Genomic DNA, 15,337 nt, shown 5'->3' on the forward strand with positions numbered 1-15,337 from the left:
CCAAGGTATGTGTGTGTGGGGGCCTCCTGGGGCCTGGGGTGTGAGGCTCCTGCTCAGCCTGGGCAGGCATCCAGCTCCGGCTAGGCTAGCAGCTTTGTGAGCCTGGCTGTGTGGGGGCAGGGCTGCCCACAGTGGCCGGGGTCCTGATGCCCGGTGCACAGCTCACAGCCGTCCATTACAGCAGCAGCCACAGGAGGCTGGAGGGCAGGGCCACGGGGAGTGGCAGGTATCTCCGGAGGACCGGCAAGCTGCCTGTGGGTGGAACAAAGGAGGGCACTCGTCAGGCCCGGGGCTCACGCGGGGCCGAGGCCCCGTGGCAACTCTCCTGGTCCAGTCGGGGTCCCCTCTCTGCAGCTCCATGTGGGATGTGAGAGCGCAGGATCAAGAGTCGCTAGTGGCTCGGGAGAGGCGGGGGGGGGGGGAGGTGTGGGGGGCGGGAGGCGTGGAGCAGGTCGAACCTGAGGCTGGGGCTCCGGCCTCACTCTCGGGCAGGCCTGAGGTGGGGGCCAGGTGGAGTGCCAGGTGCGTGGTCCAGGAGGGTTGGGGCGTCCCGAGGCCAGGGCTGGGGCTGCTGGGGTTGGCGTCCAGGCCCAGCTCCCTCAGGGCTGACCCACTGAGGCTGCGCAGCCAGGAGCTGATGGTGGGGTGGCTGCGGGCCTTCTGCAGGTCCCCCACGTTCTGGCCCAGCAACGAGGTCACGGTGCCCACGCTCAGGCTCTGCGGGGGGCAGAGAGGGGTGTGGGGGAGGGTCATGGGGAGGGGTGTGGGGGAGGGGGGCCGTGGCTGCCTCCTGGGGCTGGGCACCACGCAGGTGGTGAGGCCCAGAGCCGGCCTAGAGGAGAGGCCCGGCCATGCCACCAGACCCAGGGCTGGGAGCCTGGCCCCCCCTGCCCCAGCCGCCCGCCACCAAGGTGGCCGCAGACCTCACCTGCAGCACGCTGGGGTTGAGGTTGGTGAAGGTGTCGATGTCCATGGAGACGTTGGCCTGGACTAGGTGTTGCAGCTCATCCACAGATGCGCCGCCTGGGGGGGGTGGTGAGGAGGGCAGGGGGGTGAGGGCGGGTCTGGGGAGGGAGGGCAGGGGGGTGAGGGAGGTGGGTGGGTGAAGGAGGGAGGGGGTGAGGGAGGGTGGGGGGTGGAGGGAGGGGTGGGTGGAGGGAGGGGGATGAGGGTGGATCTGGGGAGGGAGGGTGGGGGTGAGGGAGGGCAGGGGGTGAGGGTGGATCTGGGGAGGGAGGGTGGGGGTGAGGGAGGGTGAATCTGGGAAGGGAGAGTGGGGGTGAGGGAGGGCAGGGGGTGAGGGTGGATCTTGGGAGGGAGGGTGGGGGTGGGTGAGGGAGGGCAGGGGCTGAGGGTGGATCTGGGGAGGGAGGGCGGGGGTGGGTGAGGGAGGGCAGGGGGTGAGGGAGGGCCAGTCTGGGGAGGTTGGGAGGGCTGCACTCACCCAGGTAGGGACGTATGTAGGGGTAGTATTCCTCTGTGCTCCTAGTACTGCTGAAGGCCTCCCGGGCCTTGGCGAAGAGCACGTTTTTCCGGCTCTGAGGGCAGGAGGAGATGTCCAGGGCCCCAGCCAGCCTGGGGTGGGGTGAGGTGGGTCAGGGTGGGAGTTGCTTGGCCACAGGTCCCTCCCCAGCCTTCTCCCGCTCGGTACCAGGTTCAGCGGCCTCTCCCCCAGAACCATGTCCACCCAGAACCTCGGGGTGTTAGCAGATGAGATCAGATCAAAAGAATTTAGGCTGGATGGGGCTGGCTGGAAAGCCGGTCCCTGGCGTCTGTGGAGGACGGGAATCTGGCCCAGCCGCGTGGGGAGGGGCTGTGCAGAGTCGGACAGCGGGACGGGCCTCGCTGCCTATTGGCAGCACCGGCGGTTGGCAGGGTGCCAAGGCCTGGCTGTGGGCACGGAGGGGACCTGTGCTGCTGCTCTGGGCTTGGCACTTCTGGTTTCCAGAAGAGAGTAGACGTCACCCCCGTTTGTGATACGTTGTGATGGTGGCCGGGGGCATCAGCTCTTTGCTGCCTCAGCCCAAACAGGGCTCCGGCCAACCGCAGTTCCTCACCGGAGCTCGGAGGGCTGGATAGCCTGGATTTGCAGTGGACTCATCCAGCAGAGGCGAGAGCCCCCGATGGCTACCAGCAGGGCGCTGGTGACCGTGCCATTGTGGTCCAGGAACTTCTGTAAGACGGCCTGGCGGGGAGGGGGGGCGGGGGTCAGCTAGGCCAGCAAACCAGGGCCCTGCGGCGTCCCCCGGGCCCCCCTCACCGCCGTCTGGTTCTGCAGGGCCCCGTCCGAGGCCAGCAGGGCCATGACTGTGTCTCTGGACGTGATGTTCCACTGGCTTATCTCCGCGAGGGAGTAGAGGTAAACCAGAGAGGTGATGAGATGCAGCTGGTCCTCAGGAATGCCGCCTGGGTAGATCTGAGGGGGGCAGGGTGGGGTGGGGTTGGGGCGGCAGGCGGGCCGGCCCTCCCAGGGCTCCCCCTCCACCCGCGCGGGGGGCCGGCCCGCACACCTGGCTCAGCTTGGCCTTGACAACGCGCTGGCACTCGGCGGGCAGGGGGTGCTGCAGCAGGGGGTTCAGGTTGGCCCTGAGCACCAGGTGGCCCAGGCAGGCCCCCAGCTGCACACAGTCGTAATGCACCAGGAAGAGGTCATCCCGCAGCGTGGCCGCCGTGATGTTACCCCGGACACAGGATCTCCCTGCGGGGTGTGCCGATGACCGGGCTGGCCGGCCCAGACTCCAGCTGAGCACTGGTGTGTGTGTGTGTGTGTGTGTGTGTGTGTGTGTGTGTGTGTGTGTGTGTGTGTGTGTGTGTGTGTGTGTGTGTGTGTGTGTGTGTGTGTCCTGGGCCTTGAGCCACGCCCCTAGCCGGCTCTCGGCTGGTTATTTCTTGCTGCCCGCCCTGTGGTAGGCATCCTGTAGCTGCTGGGGTCATAGGTGAGTGCTACCACACCCGGCTGCCCTGGAGAGATGGAGTCTCAAAAACTCTACTTTCTGGCTGGCCTTGAGCTGACATCCTCTGCACGTCAGCCTCCGGCCTGTAGCTTGTGCCCACGCCCCACCCCGCTGTGGGCTGAGAAGCAAGTCCTGCCGACTCCGTCCCGCTAGGACAGTGCTGTCAGCCCTCCCTTCCACTTTGACCCCAGCCAGAACCCCCTCTCCCCCCCGCCCCGCACTTAACCTCTGATGGGCTTAGGGAAGGCCGCGATGCCACACTGACCTGTGCCCCGCTTGGGCCTCGAGGACACGGAGGGGGACTTGGCCTCCAGGAAGCTGGTGACAAAGCGCCTGGCATCTCTCTGTCTGAGCCTCCCTGCCCGGCAGGCGGCCACCACACTCTGGAAGAAGTCCAGGGCCACGGCCTGGCAGGGCGGATGTTGCCGCTGGGTCTCAGGGAGGGCCAGCCCGGTCCCTCCTCCTGCCCCCCTTGCAGCCCTGCCGCGCACTGACAGGAGGGCCGGGGCCCCGATGGCTCAGCGTGGACATGGGCAGGCCACCGGTGACGACGGCCAGCCCCACCCTGGCCATCCTCCTACCTCCTGCACCTGCTCCCACAGGCGCGGGCTGACATAGGCAGCCAGGGGTCCCAGGGCCTGCAGCCCCTCCAGCTTCCAGGAGCCAGGAGGCCTGATAGGAAGGGGACACTGCGTTGGTTCCCACATACCACCCGCCTCTCGCTGAGCAGAGAGGGGACCCCGCGGTGTGTGTGGGGGGGTCCCGGATGGTGCCCACACACAGTGCATGGGGCTGTGTGCTGCAGACACCAGAGCCTCCGGCCATGTGCCCGAGTCTGGAAGGCCAGAGTGGACTGAGGACCTTGGCCCTCCACACCCAGGATGCTGCTCCCTCATCTCACGGAGGGGATGCCTGTCCCCCGTCCCCCCGTCCCCAGTCCCCCGCCCACAGTCCCATCACCTTCACCTACCCAAGCAGGGTCCTCCCGCTGGCCAGCAGGGTGTTGAGGGCAGCTGCCTGGGCAGCGGTCAGCCGGGGGCAGCGTAGCAGGTTCTGCAGCACGCTCAGGTCCGAGGTCTGGATGCTGGCTGCGTCCATGTCACATACCAGGGCCCCGAGGAGAACCAGGTCTGAGGCACTGAGCCGCAGGTGGAGCCCGCCCTGCAGGGACCACCGGTCAGTGGTGAGCAGGAAGCCCCGCCCTGCAGGGACCACCGGTCAGTGGTGAGCAGGAAGCCCCGCCCTGCAGGGATCACTGGTCAGTGGTGAGCAGCCCCGCCCTGCAGGGATCACTGGTCAGTGGTGAGCAGCCCCGCCCTGCAGGTCAGTGGTGAGCAGGTCAGTGGTGAGCAGGAAGCCCCGCCCTGCAGGGATCACTGGTCAGTGGTGAGCAGGAAGCCCCGCCCTGCAGGTCAGTGGTGAGCAGGAAGCCCCGCCCTGCAGGTCAGTGGTGAGCAGGAAGCCCCGCCCTGCAGGTCAGTGGTGAGCAGGTCAGTGGTGAGCAGGAAGCCCCGCCCTGCAGGTCAGTGGTGAGCAGGTCAGTGGTGAGCAGGAAGCCCCACCCTGCTGCCCACCCCATGTTCTCTGGAGGTGCCTACCAGGCAGGTCCAGGCGGTTTGCTGCAAGGCAGCCCTCTGGTCAGGCAGGTTGGCCAGCAGCTCTGGGTCCCCCTGTGTGGCACGGTGGGTGAAGGCCCGGCAGTCAGCTGCCCCCACCTGGCTCAGGCTGCAGACAGGCGGTAGGAAGTCGGGGAGAAAAGGCTGGGCCTCCCTCACTGCCCCCTGCTGCCCGGGGCCCCTGCAGGAGAGGCTCCACCGTGGCTGTTGGGCATCCTGAGGGGAGAGGTGGGCCGGGGCACTCACTTGTAGAAGAGCAGGAGGTCAGGAGGGTGCAGGGCAAAGTCCTCCTGGAGGCCGAGCCGCGCAGCGAGGTTGGCTAGGCAGCTGAGCTGGGCAAGGTGGGCAGCAGGTCACTCCATCCAGTCTGGACCGGCCCTGGGGGACACTGCCCAGCCCCTGGCCCCTCAGCAGTGTGCACATTTTAGTGAACCATTGGTGGTGTATGAGAAAACACCGCAGCACAGGGAAAAGTAAAGTGCAACGGAAGAAATGAGGCCAGATGGAGATAGCAATCAGTATAAACGGGCTAACTTTGCTGCTGAAAGACAGATGCTTAGATTTCAGCTAGATCAGCAACTCAGATCTGTGGGGTGTAAAACATACACCTAAAATGAAGACAATTCAGAGCTGTGTGCCAGAAGCTCCTGCCTATAATCCTAGCTACTCAGGGGGCTGGGATCTGAGGATCTCAGTTCAAAGACAACCCAGGCAGGTAAATCCAAGAGACTCTTATTTCCAACTAACCATCAAAAAGCCAAAAGTGGAGGTGTGTCTCAAGTGGTTGAGCACCAGGCTTGAGCAAAGAAGCTAAGCAAAAGAGTTCAAGGCCCAGTACTGGTGTATGTGTGAATGTGTGTGTGTGCATGCACATGCACACATCCTACTCATGAAAGACAATTCTGTCAAACGTTCAAAACAGCCTGGCAGCTTTGGCAAGTTGATTGTTGCTGCCATTTCTTCCGTTGGCAGTACTGGTGATCCTGGTGATCCGTGTTCCTCACCTGAGCCCCAGACTTCATTCCTGTCAGCTATTACACTTGTGTGCACAGCTATGCCCTTCACCACCAGATCTGTGGCTCGTGCACGTCTGCTCTCTGTGTTCTCCCACCGTGGCCTGGCTAGGAGCTCTGATCTCTTCAAAGATGCAGTGCTTCGTTTTGTGGATTTTGTCTTTTTCAGTCTGGTTGCTCTTTTCTGCCACTTCCTTCAGATCTTTCTCCCTCCTAATATACACTTTCAGTGTATAAACCCAAATAGCTACGATTCTAGCTACCTAGAAGGTAGTGAGCAGGAGGATTTGAGTTTCTAGGCGAACTCAGGCCAAAAACACAACCCCCCCCCCCATCCCCTACCCCCCCCCCCACCTCCCACCCCCGGCATCTCAGCCAGTAAATCCAGTGATGGTTTGTGTCTGTGATCCCGACCGCACCAGGTACTGTAGGTGGGTCAGAGTCTGGCTGGAACAAGAATGGGCCACCCTAACTGAAATGGCCAAAGGGTAGAAGGAGGGCTAAGGGTGTGGATCGAGTGGTAAGGGTCCTGCGAAGCTGAGTTCAAATTGCAGTAGCACACATAAGAAAGTTGATTATTTCATTTTCAAGTTTTTGGGGGGAGTTTTCCAGGTATCACTCATTGATTTCAAGTTAGATTCCACTGTGGTCTGAAAGCAGACTTTTATTTGGATCTTTTGGCAGCACTAGCACTGGCTAGGAAGAAAAGTTAGCCCTCTTGTGCTTTGATACACTGGGTTTTTGGTTTTTTTTTTTACAGTACTAGTTTGAACGCAGGCTCTCACACCCGCAAGGCGGATATTCTACTGTTTGAGCTACATCTCTAGCCCCATTTTGGCATTGGTTATTTTTGCATGTGTGCAGGTGCTGGGCTTGAACTCAGGGCTGGGGTGCTGTCTCTGGGTTTTAGTGCTCAAGGCTAATGCTCTACCACTTGAGCTCTACTTCTTTTTTTGGTGGTTCACTGGAAATGAGTCTTATGGGCTTTCCTGCCCTGGCTAGCCTTGAACTGTGATCCTTAGATCTCAGCCTCCTGAGTAGCTAGGATTGTAGACATGAGCCACCTGCTCTCTTCCTTTCTTAAGTTGGGCTGGGGCTGGGGTGGGGAGGTAGAGAAAATCCTCAGCTCACCAGGGAGGCAGAGAACAAGCTGGAAACTCCAGAGACACTCCCCCCCAACCCCCAGTGGGGCCAGACTTTTGGAGCCACTAAAGAGGCCGCATTTCCGTCTATTTTTGTCTGTTTTTGATAGTACTGGGTTTGAACTAAGCCTTGCTGGATAGGGGATCTGTGCTTGATCTGGGTCCCCAACCCATTTTGTTTTAGTTATTTTTCAGGTAGGTCTTGCCTGAAAAATAACTCGACTGGGTCACGGTCCTCTCCTGACCACCTCCTGCGTAGCTTGGGTTACCAGCATGCACAACCACATCCAATCCGGAATGTTTCTGAAACTGGCAAATCTGCCCAGCCTAAGCTGATCAGCTGGGTTCCATCTGGAACCCTGGTCCCACTTGATGGTCACCACATTAACTGACTATCCCTGCCGTGACCACCACTCTGAGGGAAGCGGGGTGGCCGGACTTCAAGACCTGCATCCCCCCGGCCCTGCCCTGCCGTGGCCCTGCCCAGGTCTGGCTCCATCCTCTGCTGGGGCCCTGGGCACCCATACAGGACACCTCCATCTGCAGCTGCCCAGGGATCCCGGCTTCCCCTCATGCCCTCACTCTCTTCACCGAAGTTACCTGCCAGGCTTTGAGGGGTACCCGCTTCGAGGCCAGGCTCCTGACCAGAGCTGAGAGCTGCTCCCGGGGTAGCTGGCTGGCTGGCTGGCACCAAAAGTCTTGCAGGAGGGCAGCGTTGGCCCTGGACAGAAAGGGGAGGCACTGAGAAGCTGGGAGAAGCTGGGAGTGGCAGCTCTGAGGAAGGCCAGGCTACAGCACGTGGAATCAAGGTCAGACTCAGTTTCCTCTCACTGGGAGAGTGAGAGGCAGGAAATAGCTTTTCTTCCATCCATCCATCCATCCACTCACCCATCCATCATCTATACATCCATCCATCATCCATCCACCCACCACTCACCCATCCATCATCTATACATCCATCCATCCGTTTGTTCATCCATCTACCCTCTTACACATCCATGCACCCACCCGTCCGTCCATCCACCTGCCCATCCATCCATTCATCCATTTCCTCCCTCCAGGAGCCCCCTGATGGGTGGATTCTTAGCTGTATGGAGGTTAAACGTGGCCACAAGACCAGCCATCTCCCAGAGCCTTCCTTAGGTATGACTGCAGTGAAAGGCGTACGTAGAGTGTGTGTGTGTGTTCTGTGTGGGGTGACATTAGCCTGGGTTTGGCTGGTCCTACTTGGGTCCCTGGTCCTCCAGGACCATCCACTTCACTAAATGACCAGCTCACAGGGACTATGAATCCTAGAGAAGAGGAGGACAACTGTCCAGCCCAGGCGGGAGACCCCTGGATGCCAGGAGATGGCCAAGTGGACGAGCGCTAAGAGACTTGGGAAGAGGTGAGGCTCTGGGGACGCACGGGGGGGGGGGGTGAATGGGGTTTGAAGGCCGCAGGACGAGGCTTGGGAGGTTTGGGGGGACCTTTGGCAAGGTCCTGGCCCTTCGTTGTTCAAGGTGGCTTTTACTTCTGGCTGCACTCTGGACAATGGCCAGGGGCCTTCGGAAACTGGACCTTGACTGGGTGGCCAGGGATGAGGTCAGGCCTGAGACCAGGGCCCAGGGTGCAGGAACCCCAGCTGGGAAGACCCCAGGTGTGGCCTCTCTTCAGGGAACCCCAACAGCGGCCCCTCCGCTCTGACGGGTGTGCACTCACCTGGCCCATGGGTCAGCCGCCGTGGCAGCCAGCGCTGCCCGGGGAGCGCTGTTGGCCTGGGCGCTGGAGCAGTGGGCTGTGAGGGACAAGAGAAGGGCCAGGCCTGGGCTGACCAGAGCACCTGGAAGAGAGTGGAGCGCGCGCCGTCGGGGCTGCGGGGGGCCAACCCCCCGTGTCCTGGGGTGATGCCTGTGACGCCCACCCCGGCCACGCCTCCCTTTGTGGAGGACCCGGAGCTGGTGTGGGAGGCTCACGGGAGCGCCTACGCGCACATGCACGGGTCTGGCATGGGCTCCTGCCCACCAGCCGTGTGCCGGCGTGCGTGGGCGCAGCCGGCCTGCAAGGGGGCGGCAGTGCTGGGTGGACCGCATGGCAGAATCTCCTCCCAGTGCAAGGATGCCAGAAAACCAGGCCGGAGCTGGCCACGGCCCGGGGGGGCGGTGTCGGGGCCCCAGGCTGCTGGGGCTGGGTGCCCCCCAGGGGGCGGTGTCGGGGCCCCAGGCTGCTGGGGCTGGGTGCCCCTCAGGACCAGCATTAAGCAGGAGAGTCAGGTCCACCCTCGCACCCCGCCTAACTCCGTCAGCACCCAGCTGCCCGTGGTGGCCCCTTCTAGCCATCGCCCTGGCGGTCCCTGCCCCGTCACCAGGACCCTAAGTGACGCCTGCAGGGCTGGGCCTGCCCCCTGCCCCCCTCAGCTGTCCCTGGGTGCTGGGGACCCCTTGCCTGGTGCAGGGCACTGAGGCCCAGCTCATGAGGACCAGAAGCTGGAGCACTAGGCACCCCATCCCTCCCAGGCCAGGCACGGCAGAGCCCCCGGGGGCCCGGGACCCCGTCCGTCCGTCCGTCTGTCCTCTCACCTGCTCTGGGACCGGTGGAGGAGTGGCGGCGTGCACTGGTCATGGTGGCCGAGATGTCCCAGGGCAGCCAGGCACAGGCAGCTCGCGGGTCCAGGACCAGCGGGAGAGGAGGACCGCGCAGGATGCCGGCCTGGGGAGAAGACAATGCCCCCCGCGGGCATCAGAGAGAAGGGGAGCGGAGCTGCCGAGCCCGGCCTGCCTTATCAGCAGCAGGACCCCAGGGAGGTGCCTGTCACAAACAGCAGGTCCCTCAGGCGGGGGAAGAGATGCCCTTATGTGGGGGCCACGCCAGGGCCGGGATGTGCCTGACCACGGCCAGGCCTCAGGCACTAGCACCACCATTGAGACCCAGTTCTAGGGACAGAAAGGAGCTGTGGAGAGCCGCTGGCCCCATGAACCCCGCACGTACCACCCAAAGCAGGGTGCCACCGACCCCCCCAAAGCCCCGCACACACCATCTGATGGCTTTTGAGGCCTCTTCAGTCTCCTGGGCCTATGTAGCCTGGGAGAAAGATTTACTGCCCAGTACAGAGTCCAAAGGAGAAGCTTGGCCCCTAGTTTGGGGCACGGCCCCACTCAGCACCCGCCCCTCACCTGAGCAGGAGCAGTGCGGTCTGTGGTAGAGAAGGTGCTCGGGCCTCATGCACAGATGGGGCTGCTTTGGGCCAAATGGTTGCAGGGTGCAGGCAGCTGCAGACACTGCTCCAGACACTGCTGGTCTTAACCTCTGGGCACATCAGTTCCTGCGGCTGAGGTTTGCGTGCAGGGGTGGGGAGCAGGGACACTGTCTGCTTGCCTACATGCCTGGCTCGGTGCATCTGTCCATGCTGCCTGCCCCTGGTGCCTGCCCCTGCCTGGTGCCTGCCGGGGGGCCCTGTGGGGAGGGGCTGTGCCGTGCCCCAGGGAGCCCCAAGCACAGCCGCACCTGGTCCCCGATCCTGGGGGAGCGCACTGCTGAGCTCAGAGTTGGCTGGCACCCAGTGCCAGCCCCGCCCACGCCCCCTGGGGGTGGGTGAGCTTGTGTTTGCCATCTGTGTTGTGTCTGTGTGGACGGGTGTGCGCTCCTGTGTCCCAGTCCACGTGGGCCTTGCACGCCACTGCTGGGGTCCCGAGTGCGTGTCCAGGAGTGCAGAGGGCTGGCTGGCTCCGTGTCCGTGGCAGGCTCCCTCAGGGCAGAGCCATGTGCTGGGACACACCAGGAGACTACCCCAGTCCTGATGGCTGCAGCCAGGCCCCAGCAGCTCTGGGGCCAGCACGGGGCTCCACAGTCCGGACTTGGGGGGCGGAGGCACATGGAGCCAGGCCGGAGGGTAGACCGGAGGAGGAACTTCCTGACCCTCCAGGGTCTAGGGCATCTCCCAGCTAAGTGCGAAGAGCAGTGGGTGTCCCAGGCTGAACCTGAGCCCTGGCCCTGGCCCTATGCAGCTGCAGCATCAACATCACCTGCACCCCAGGGTCTCAGGTGCCCCTACGCCAGCTTTGGGGGCCCCAGCTGACCTGGGCTGTGTGTGCTGACAGCTGGCACGGCAGCCGCCGGCGGCCTCTGCCTTCCTGACAGGCCCTTCCAGAGCCGGAGCACGGCAGGGCTCCCGGGACAGAGTGGAGAATGCAGGCGGGCAGAGGCCTAGACCGGAGCTCAGCTTCCGGCAGCAGGGAGGGAGGCCTAGGCGGCCTCTAGGGGTCTCGGGACAGCCCTGCCTGGGGGACCCAGAGGTGTCAGTCCCAGCCCCTGCAGGTCTCACCCTGCAGCCGCTGCCTCTCCAGCAGCCAGGGCACCCTGGGGATAGGGTAAGGGCGGCCGCGGCCGGCAGCACCACCGTGTGGCAGCAGCAGTGTGACAGCGAGGGGTGGGACAGAGCCGCGGGTGCTGGGCCCGTCCCCCAGGTGGGTTCTCCTGAGGAACTTCCAGAAGCATCTCTCCTGAGCACTGCTGTGGGCCAGGAGGGCAAGGGCCCCACAGCGAGGAGGCCTGTGAAGCCCGGGGGTGAGAAGGGAACACACCGGATCCTCTCTGCTCTCCTGGCAGATGAAGAAGCAGGCTCAGGACCCTGTGGCCCTCCCAAGACTGGGCAGCAGCTCTGAGGTGGAGTGGGACCATCCCAGGAGCCTGCGTGTGCACACGTGTGCGCATGCGTGGCCAGGCCTTGTGGATCCAGCCACAGGCTGCCACAAGGAACAGGCTTCAGCTGGCTGGAGGCTGAGCTTTTGGCTAGGAGGGCTGTGGGGTGCCGAGTTCCTGCTGAACAGATCAGCAGCCAAGACCCCCATGTCTGTTGTACCTGCCGGGAAGTCTCAGGGCAATCTTGGTTGCAGGAAGCAGGGCTAGCAAGGGTCTGGAACATTCCAGCCCGTGAATCAGGTACACCTGTGAACGCTCTCAGGATTGACCGCTAAGCATTTATTTGTAATTCTAGACTCCAACCGCACCAGTGAGGCGTGGTGGTACTGCGAAGGATGGAGAAGGTGAGGCCCTGGGACTCCCAGAGACGGACATTGCTGTATGGGAGTCGGGCAGGTCACACCGCGCTGCGGCCCCGAGCCCATACAGCAGACGCAACATCACACGAGGCTTGGTAGCCGGGTGCAAGTGGAGGCGTCCCTATTCCGGAAACAGGCAGAGGAGGCTGAGGCCAGGAGAGTCTGGCAAAAGCAAAGGCATAAGGCAAGCAGGGCGCAGGCTGCGGGTCCAGCCCGATGGAGAATTAGGGGCTCTGAGTGGAGCAAAGTGCTTCAGAATGCAGGAAATGGCTGGGCCAGGCTGGGGCCAGGTGGCTCTGCTGAGTCGGTGGGCCCAGGAGGGGCCCCGTCCGAGCAAAGGCTTCCAGGCCCTGGCTCCACCCCTCCCAGCAGCGTGGTCTCAAGCAAGTGTAGAAGACAGAGACCCTTACAGTGACGTTTCTGTTCCAGGAGAAAGACACTGGGTTCCCCCGGGGGAATGTTTCCAGAAAAGCCTTCCCAGGCCCAGTAGCCATTCTCCAGCCACGGTGGCTGTCTGCTGCCCCTCCCAGCCCCAGAGCTCTCAGTTGTCTGGCTCCAAGGTCCACTCCGAAAGCCACTGCAGACAGGAGGCTCGCTGGGCCTGGGTCTCGGGAGGGGGCCGGCCGGGCTCAGGCGGGGGGGGCGGCAGGCCCGGGCTCCCCCTCCATGGGGTCAGGGTCTGGGGCGGCCCGTAGGGCCTGCACCAGCTGGTCGAGGGGCTGCAGCAGGGTGTGGGGGCTCCAGCAGGCATCGAGGGCAGGCAGGAAAGGGTCTGGCGTGCAGGCCTCCACACACTCGGCCCGCGTGGGAATTCGCAGGTAGAAGGCATGCAGCATCATGCGGAAGGGCTGGTCCTCCCGGCCCGCGGCCTGCCCATAGGTCAAGTCGCCCACAACAGGGTGGCCAAGGGCGCTGCAGTGCACGCGAAGCTGGTGCGTCCGTCCTGGGGGTGGGGGAGGGAGGGTCAGGCGCCCCGTGACGCCGCACCCAGTTCTGCTGTGGAGCCTCACAGTGGTCTCTGGGGCCTATGCCTCCCCTTCCCGTGCCGACGAGATGCCAGGCTCTGAGGCAGAGAGACCTTCAGGGCCGCGGCCTAGCTACCCACTCTGCCCAGGTGGTAGGGGACCTCAGGCAGGCCACACTGCTTCCACCTCGGGGTCACACGGGGGGCGGGGGACTGGACGCACCTGTGAGGGGCTTCAGCAGCACCTTGGACACGGGGTCACCGGCGTACAGCCCATACTCCAAGACCACCAGCTCTGTGAGGCTTGGCTTTGGGTTCTCACAACCTGGGGACAAGAGAGGAGTGTGGCAGTGGGCTGGGCCAGCCCTGGGATTCCAGTCACCCCCAAGCCACACCTGCCTGGGCTGGTGCTGTCTCTGCAGCAGGTGTGCACGCAGCCCCTGCCCCAACCTGCATACCCTGGGTGCCCTCAATGCACATGGTGTGGGTCCGGCCCTCCGTGCTGTTCCTGCCAATGGCATAGCTGATGGTCGTCTGTTGCTCCTGGACATGACCCCGAACCTGCCAAACAGGAGCAACCCCTTCAGCTCACAAGACCAGCCTGCCTCTGCTGGGAAGCCTGCCCTGTACCCAGTTGACCATCTGGAACCAGGGGCTTAGGGAGTTTTGAGCTCTAACCCTGCCCCCGCCCCAACCACCTAGACTTTGCCAGAGCCAGTCTACCCCACCCCCACCCCACGCCCCACCTCACCAGAGCCAAGTAGGCTTTGGTGACCCGCCGCTCCTTGAAGCATCGGTACGCGCTGCCCGCCGCTGCCTTGTTCAGAGCCACACACAGGGCACCACTGGTGGAGAAGTCCAGCTGGTGGCAGAACCTGGGCAGGGAGAGGCGTCGTGGTATTTTAGCCCCCACCTTCTGGGCTGGGTTGCTTCCCTCGGATGAGTACAGCCAGGAGGCTGCCTCCGCCAGCTGTGTGTACCTACCTGAACCCGTAGCAGGTGTCGGGGTCGGCCAGCTCCGGGAAGCGGTGCCTCAGCTGCTTCTGCAGGGTCAGCGTTTCCCGCCAGGTCTTGCTGTCGATGCGCAGGTCCCAGTGCTTGTTCACCACCAGGAAGTCACTGCTCCGATACACAATGGACAGGTTCTCCATGCTGCCGGGCTCCATGGCCCGACTACCCTGTAGATGGGAGTGAGGCCTGGGGAGGAGAGCCGGGATCCCTGGCCTGCAGCCCCCGCGCCTGCACCCGCGCCCGCTGGGGCCCTTATATGTGCCTCCCACCAGGACCAGGGCAGTGGCGTCGGCCGGGGCCGCCCGGCCAAGGCCTGCGCTCAAGAGGGCTCAACATGCCCGGGACGCGGGAGGGACAGCTTGGCCGCCCACCTCCCCCGTCCCGATACACGTCTTGCTGCCCACCTCCCCCGCCCCGCCGTGCCGTGCCGTCCGCCGCCCTCGCTGTCCTCCGGGGTGCCCGCCCCGCCGTCCGCCGCCCCCCTCGCTGTCCTCCGGGGTGCCCGCCCCGCCGTGCCGTCCGCCCCCCTCGCTGTCCTCCGGGGTGCCCGCCCCGCCCCGCCGTCCGCCGCCCTCGCTGTCCTCCGGGGTGCCCGCCCCGCCGTGCCGTCCGCCCCCCTCGCTGTCCTCCGGGGTGCCCGCCCCGCCCCGCCGTCCGCCCCCCTCGCTGTCCTCCGGGGTGCCCGCCCCGCCGTCCGCCGCCCTCGCTGTCCTCCGGGGTGCCCGCCCCGCCCCGCCGTCCGCCGCCCTCGCTGTCCTCCGGGGTGCCCGCCCCGCCGTCCGCCGCCCTCGCTGTCCTCCGGGGTGCCCGCCCCGCCCCGCCGTCCGCCGCCCTCGCTGTCCTCCGGGGTGCCCGCCCCGCCGTCCGCCGCCCTCGCTGTCCTCCGGGGTGCCCGCCCCGCCGTCTGCCGCCCTCGCTGTCCTCCGGGGTGCCCGCCCCGCCGTCTGCCGCCCTCGCTGTCCTCCGGGGTGCCCGCCCCGCCGTCTGCCGCCCTCGCTGTCCTCCGGGGTGCCCGCCCCGCCGTGCCGTCCGCCGCCCTCGCTGTCCTCCGGGGTGCCCGCCCCGCCGTGCCGTCCGCCGCCCTCGCTGTCCTCCGGGGTGCCCGCCCCGCCCTGCCCCGCCGTGCCGTCCGCCGCCCCCCTCGCTGTCCTCCGGGGTGCCCGCCCCGCCCCGCCGTGCCGTCCGCCGCCCCCCTCGCTGTCCTCCGGGGTGCCCGCCCCGCCCCGCCGTGCCGTCCGCCCCCCTCGCTGTCCTCCGGGGTGCCCGCCCCGCCCCGCCGTGCCGTCCGCCGCCCCCCTCGCTGTCCTCCGGGGTGCCCGCCCCGCCGTGCCGTCCGCCGCCCCGGCCCAGTTACCGAGCGAGCCCTGGGGCTGCGGCGCCCCGCCGGGTTTCCTCCCCGCCCCGCCCGCTGGAGGTCTGAGCGGCCGCTGCCCCCCCCCCGCCCCGCCCCGGCCTCCTCGTCCCGACACCGCCGCCTCGCCCCGGCCGCAGCCCCGCGTACCACTCACGGGCAGACCCCGCAGCCCGTGCCGCTTCCAGGCCCAGCCTGCGCGCGCAGCCCCGCCTCCACCCCGCCGCGGCCCGCCCCGCCGCGGACAGAC

At 65.2% G+C, this 15,337-nt stretch overlaps 2 protein-coding genes across 2 annotated transcripts; both read right to left on the reverse strand.

The window, feature by feature from the left end:
* Positions 1-46: 46 nt before the first annotated feature.
* On the reverse strand, positions 47-11,843 carry LOC122101889 (mesothelin-like protein). Its single transcript, XM_042672368.1, has 18 exons — positions 11,776-11,843; positions 11,026-11,252; positions 10,209-10,285; positions 9,284-9,413; positions 8,427-8,547; positions 7,326-7,446; positions 4,817-4,902; positions 4,553-4,679; positions 3,925-4,115; positions 3,536-3,626; positions 3,220-3,361; positions 2,511-2,698; positions 2,261-2,416; positions 2,058-2,185; positions 1,445-1,575; positions 929-1,023; positions 459-717; positions 47-252 (listed from the first exon to the last, which is right to left on the reverse strand). Exons 1-18 carry the CDS (start codon positions 11,841-11,843, stop codon positions 176-178), a joined length of 2,415 nt encoding a protein of 804 aa, XP_042528302.1. The 3' UTR covers positions 47-175.
* Rpusd1 (RNA pseudouridine synthase domain containing 1) lies at positions 11,677-15,299 on the reverse strand. Its single transcript, XM_042672366.1, is given in 7 exon segments — positions 11,677-12,396; positions 12,398-12,704; positions 12,949-13,050; positions 13,184-13,286; positions 13,477-13,600; positions 13,710-13,903; positions 15,238-15,299. Coding segments are annotated over 6 exon segments (912 nt in total). The 5' UTR covers positions 13,892-13,903; positions 15,238-15,299; the 3' UTR covers positions 11,677-12,302.
* Between the last annotated feature and the right edge of the window lie 38 nt (positions 15,300-15,337).

Source organism: Dipodomys spectabilis, unplaced genomic scaffold (genome assembly GCF_019054845.1).
Source record: "Dipodomys spectabilis isolate Male_0828 unplaced genomic scaffold, ASM1905484v1 ptg000700l, whole genome shotgun sequence".
NCBI classification, from domain to species: domain Eukaryota; kingdom Metazoa; phylum Chordata; class Mammalia; order Rodentia; family Heteromyidae; genus Dipodomys; species Dipodomys spectabilis.

Excerpts from the sequence above, each read along its gene's own strand:
- LOC122101889 (XM_042672368.1), bottom strand. The coding sequence starts at position 11,843 with ATGTTGCGTCTGCTGTATGGGCTCGGGGCCGCAGCGCGGTGTGACCTG. Across the intron at positions 10,286-11,025 it reads GGAGAGGCAGCGGCTGCAGG|GGGGCGTGGGCGGGGCTGGC; the intron begins GTGAGACCTGCA and ends ACCCACCCCCAG. Across the intron at positions 7,447-8,426 it reads GCGGCTGACCCATGGGCCAG|GGCCAACGCTGCCCTCCTGC; the intron begins GTGAGTGCACAC and ends CTTTCTGTCCAG.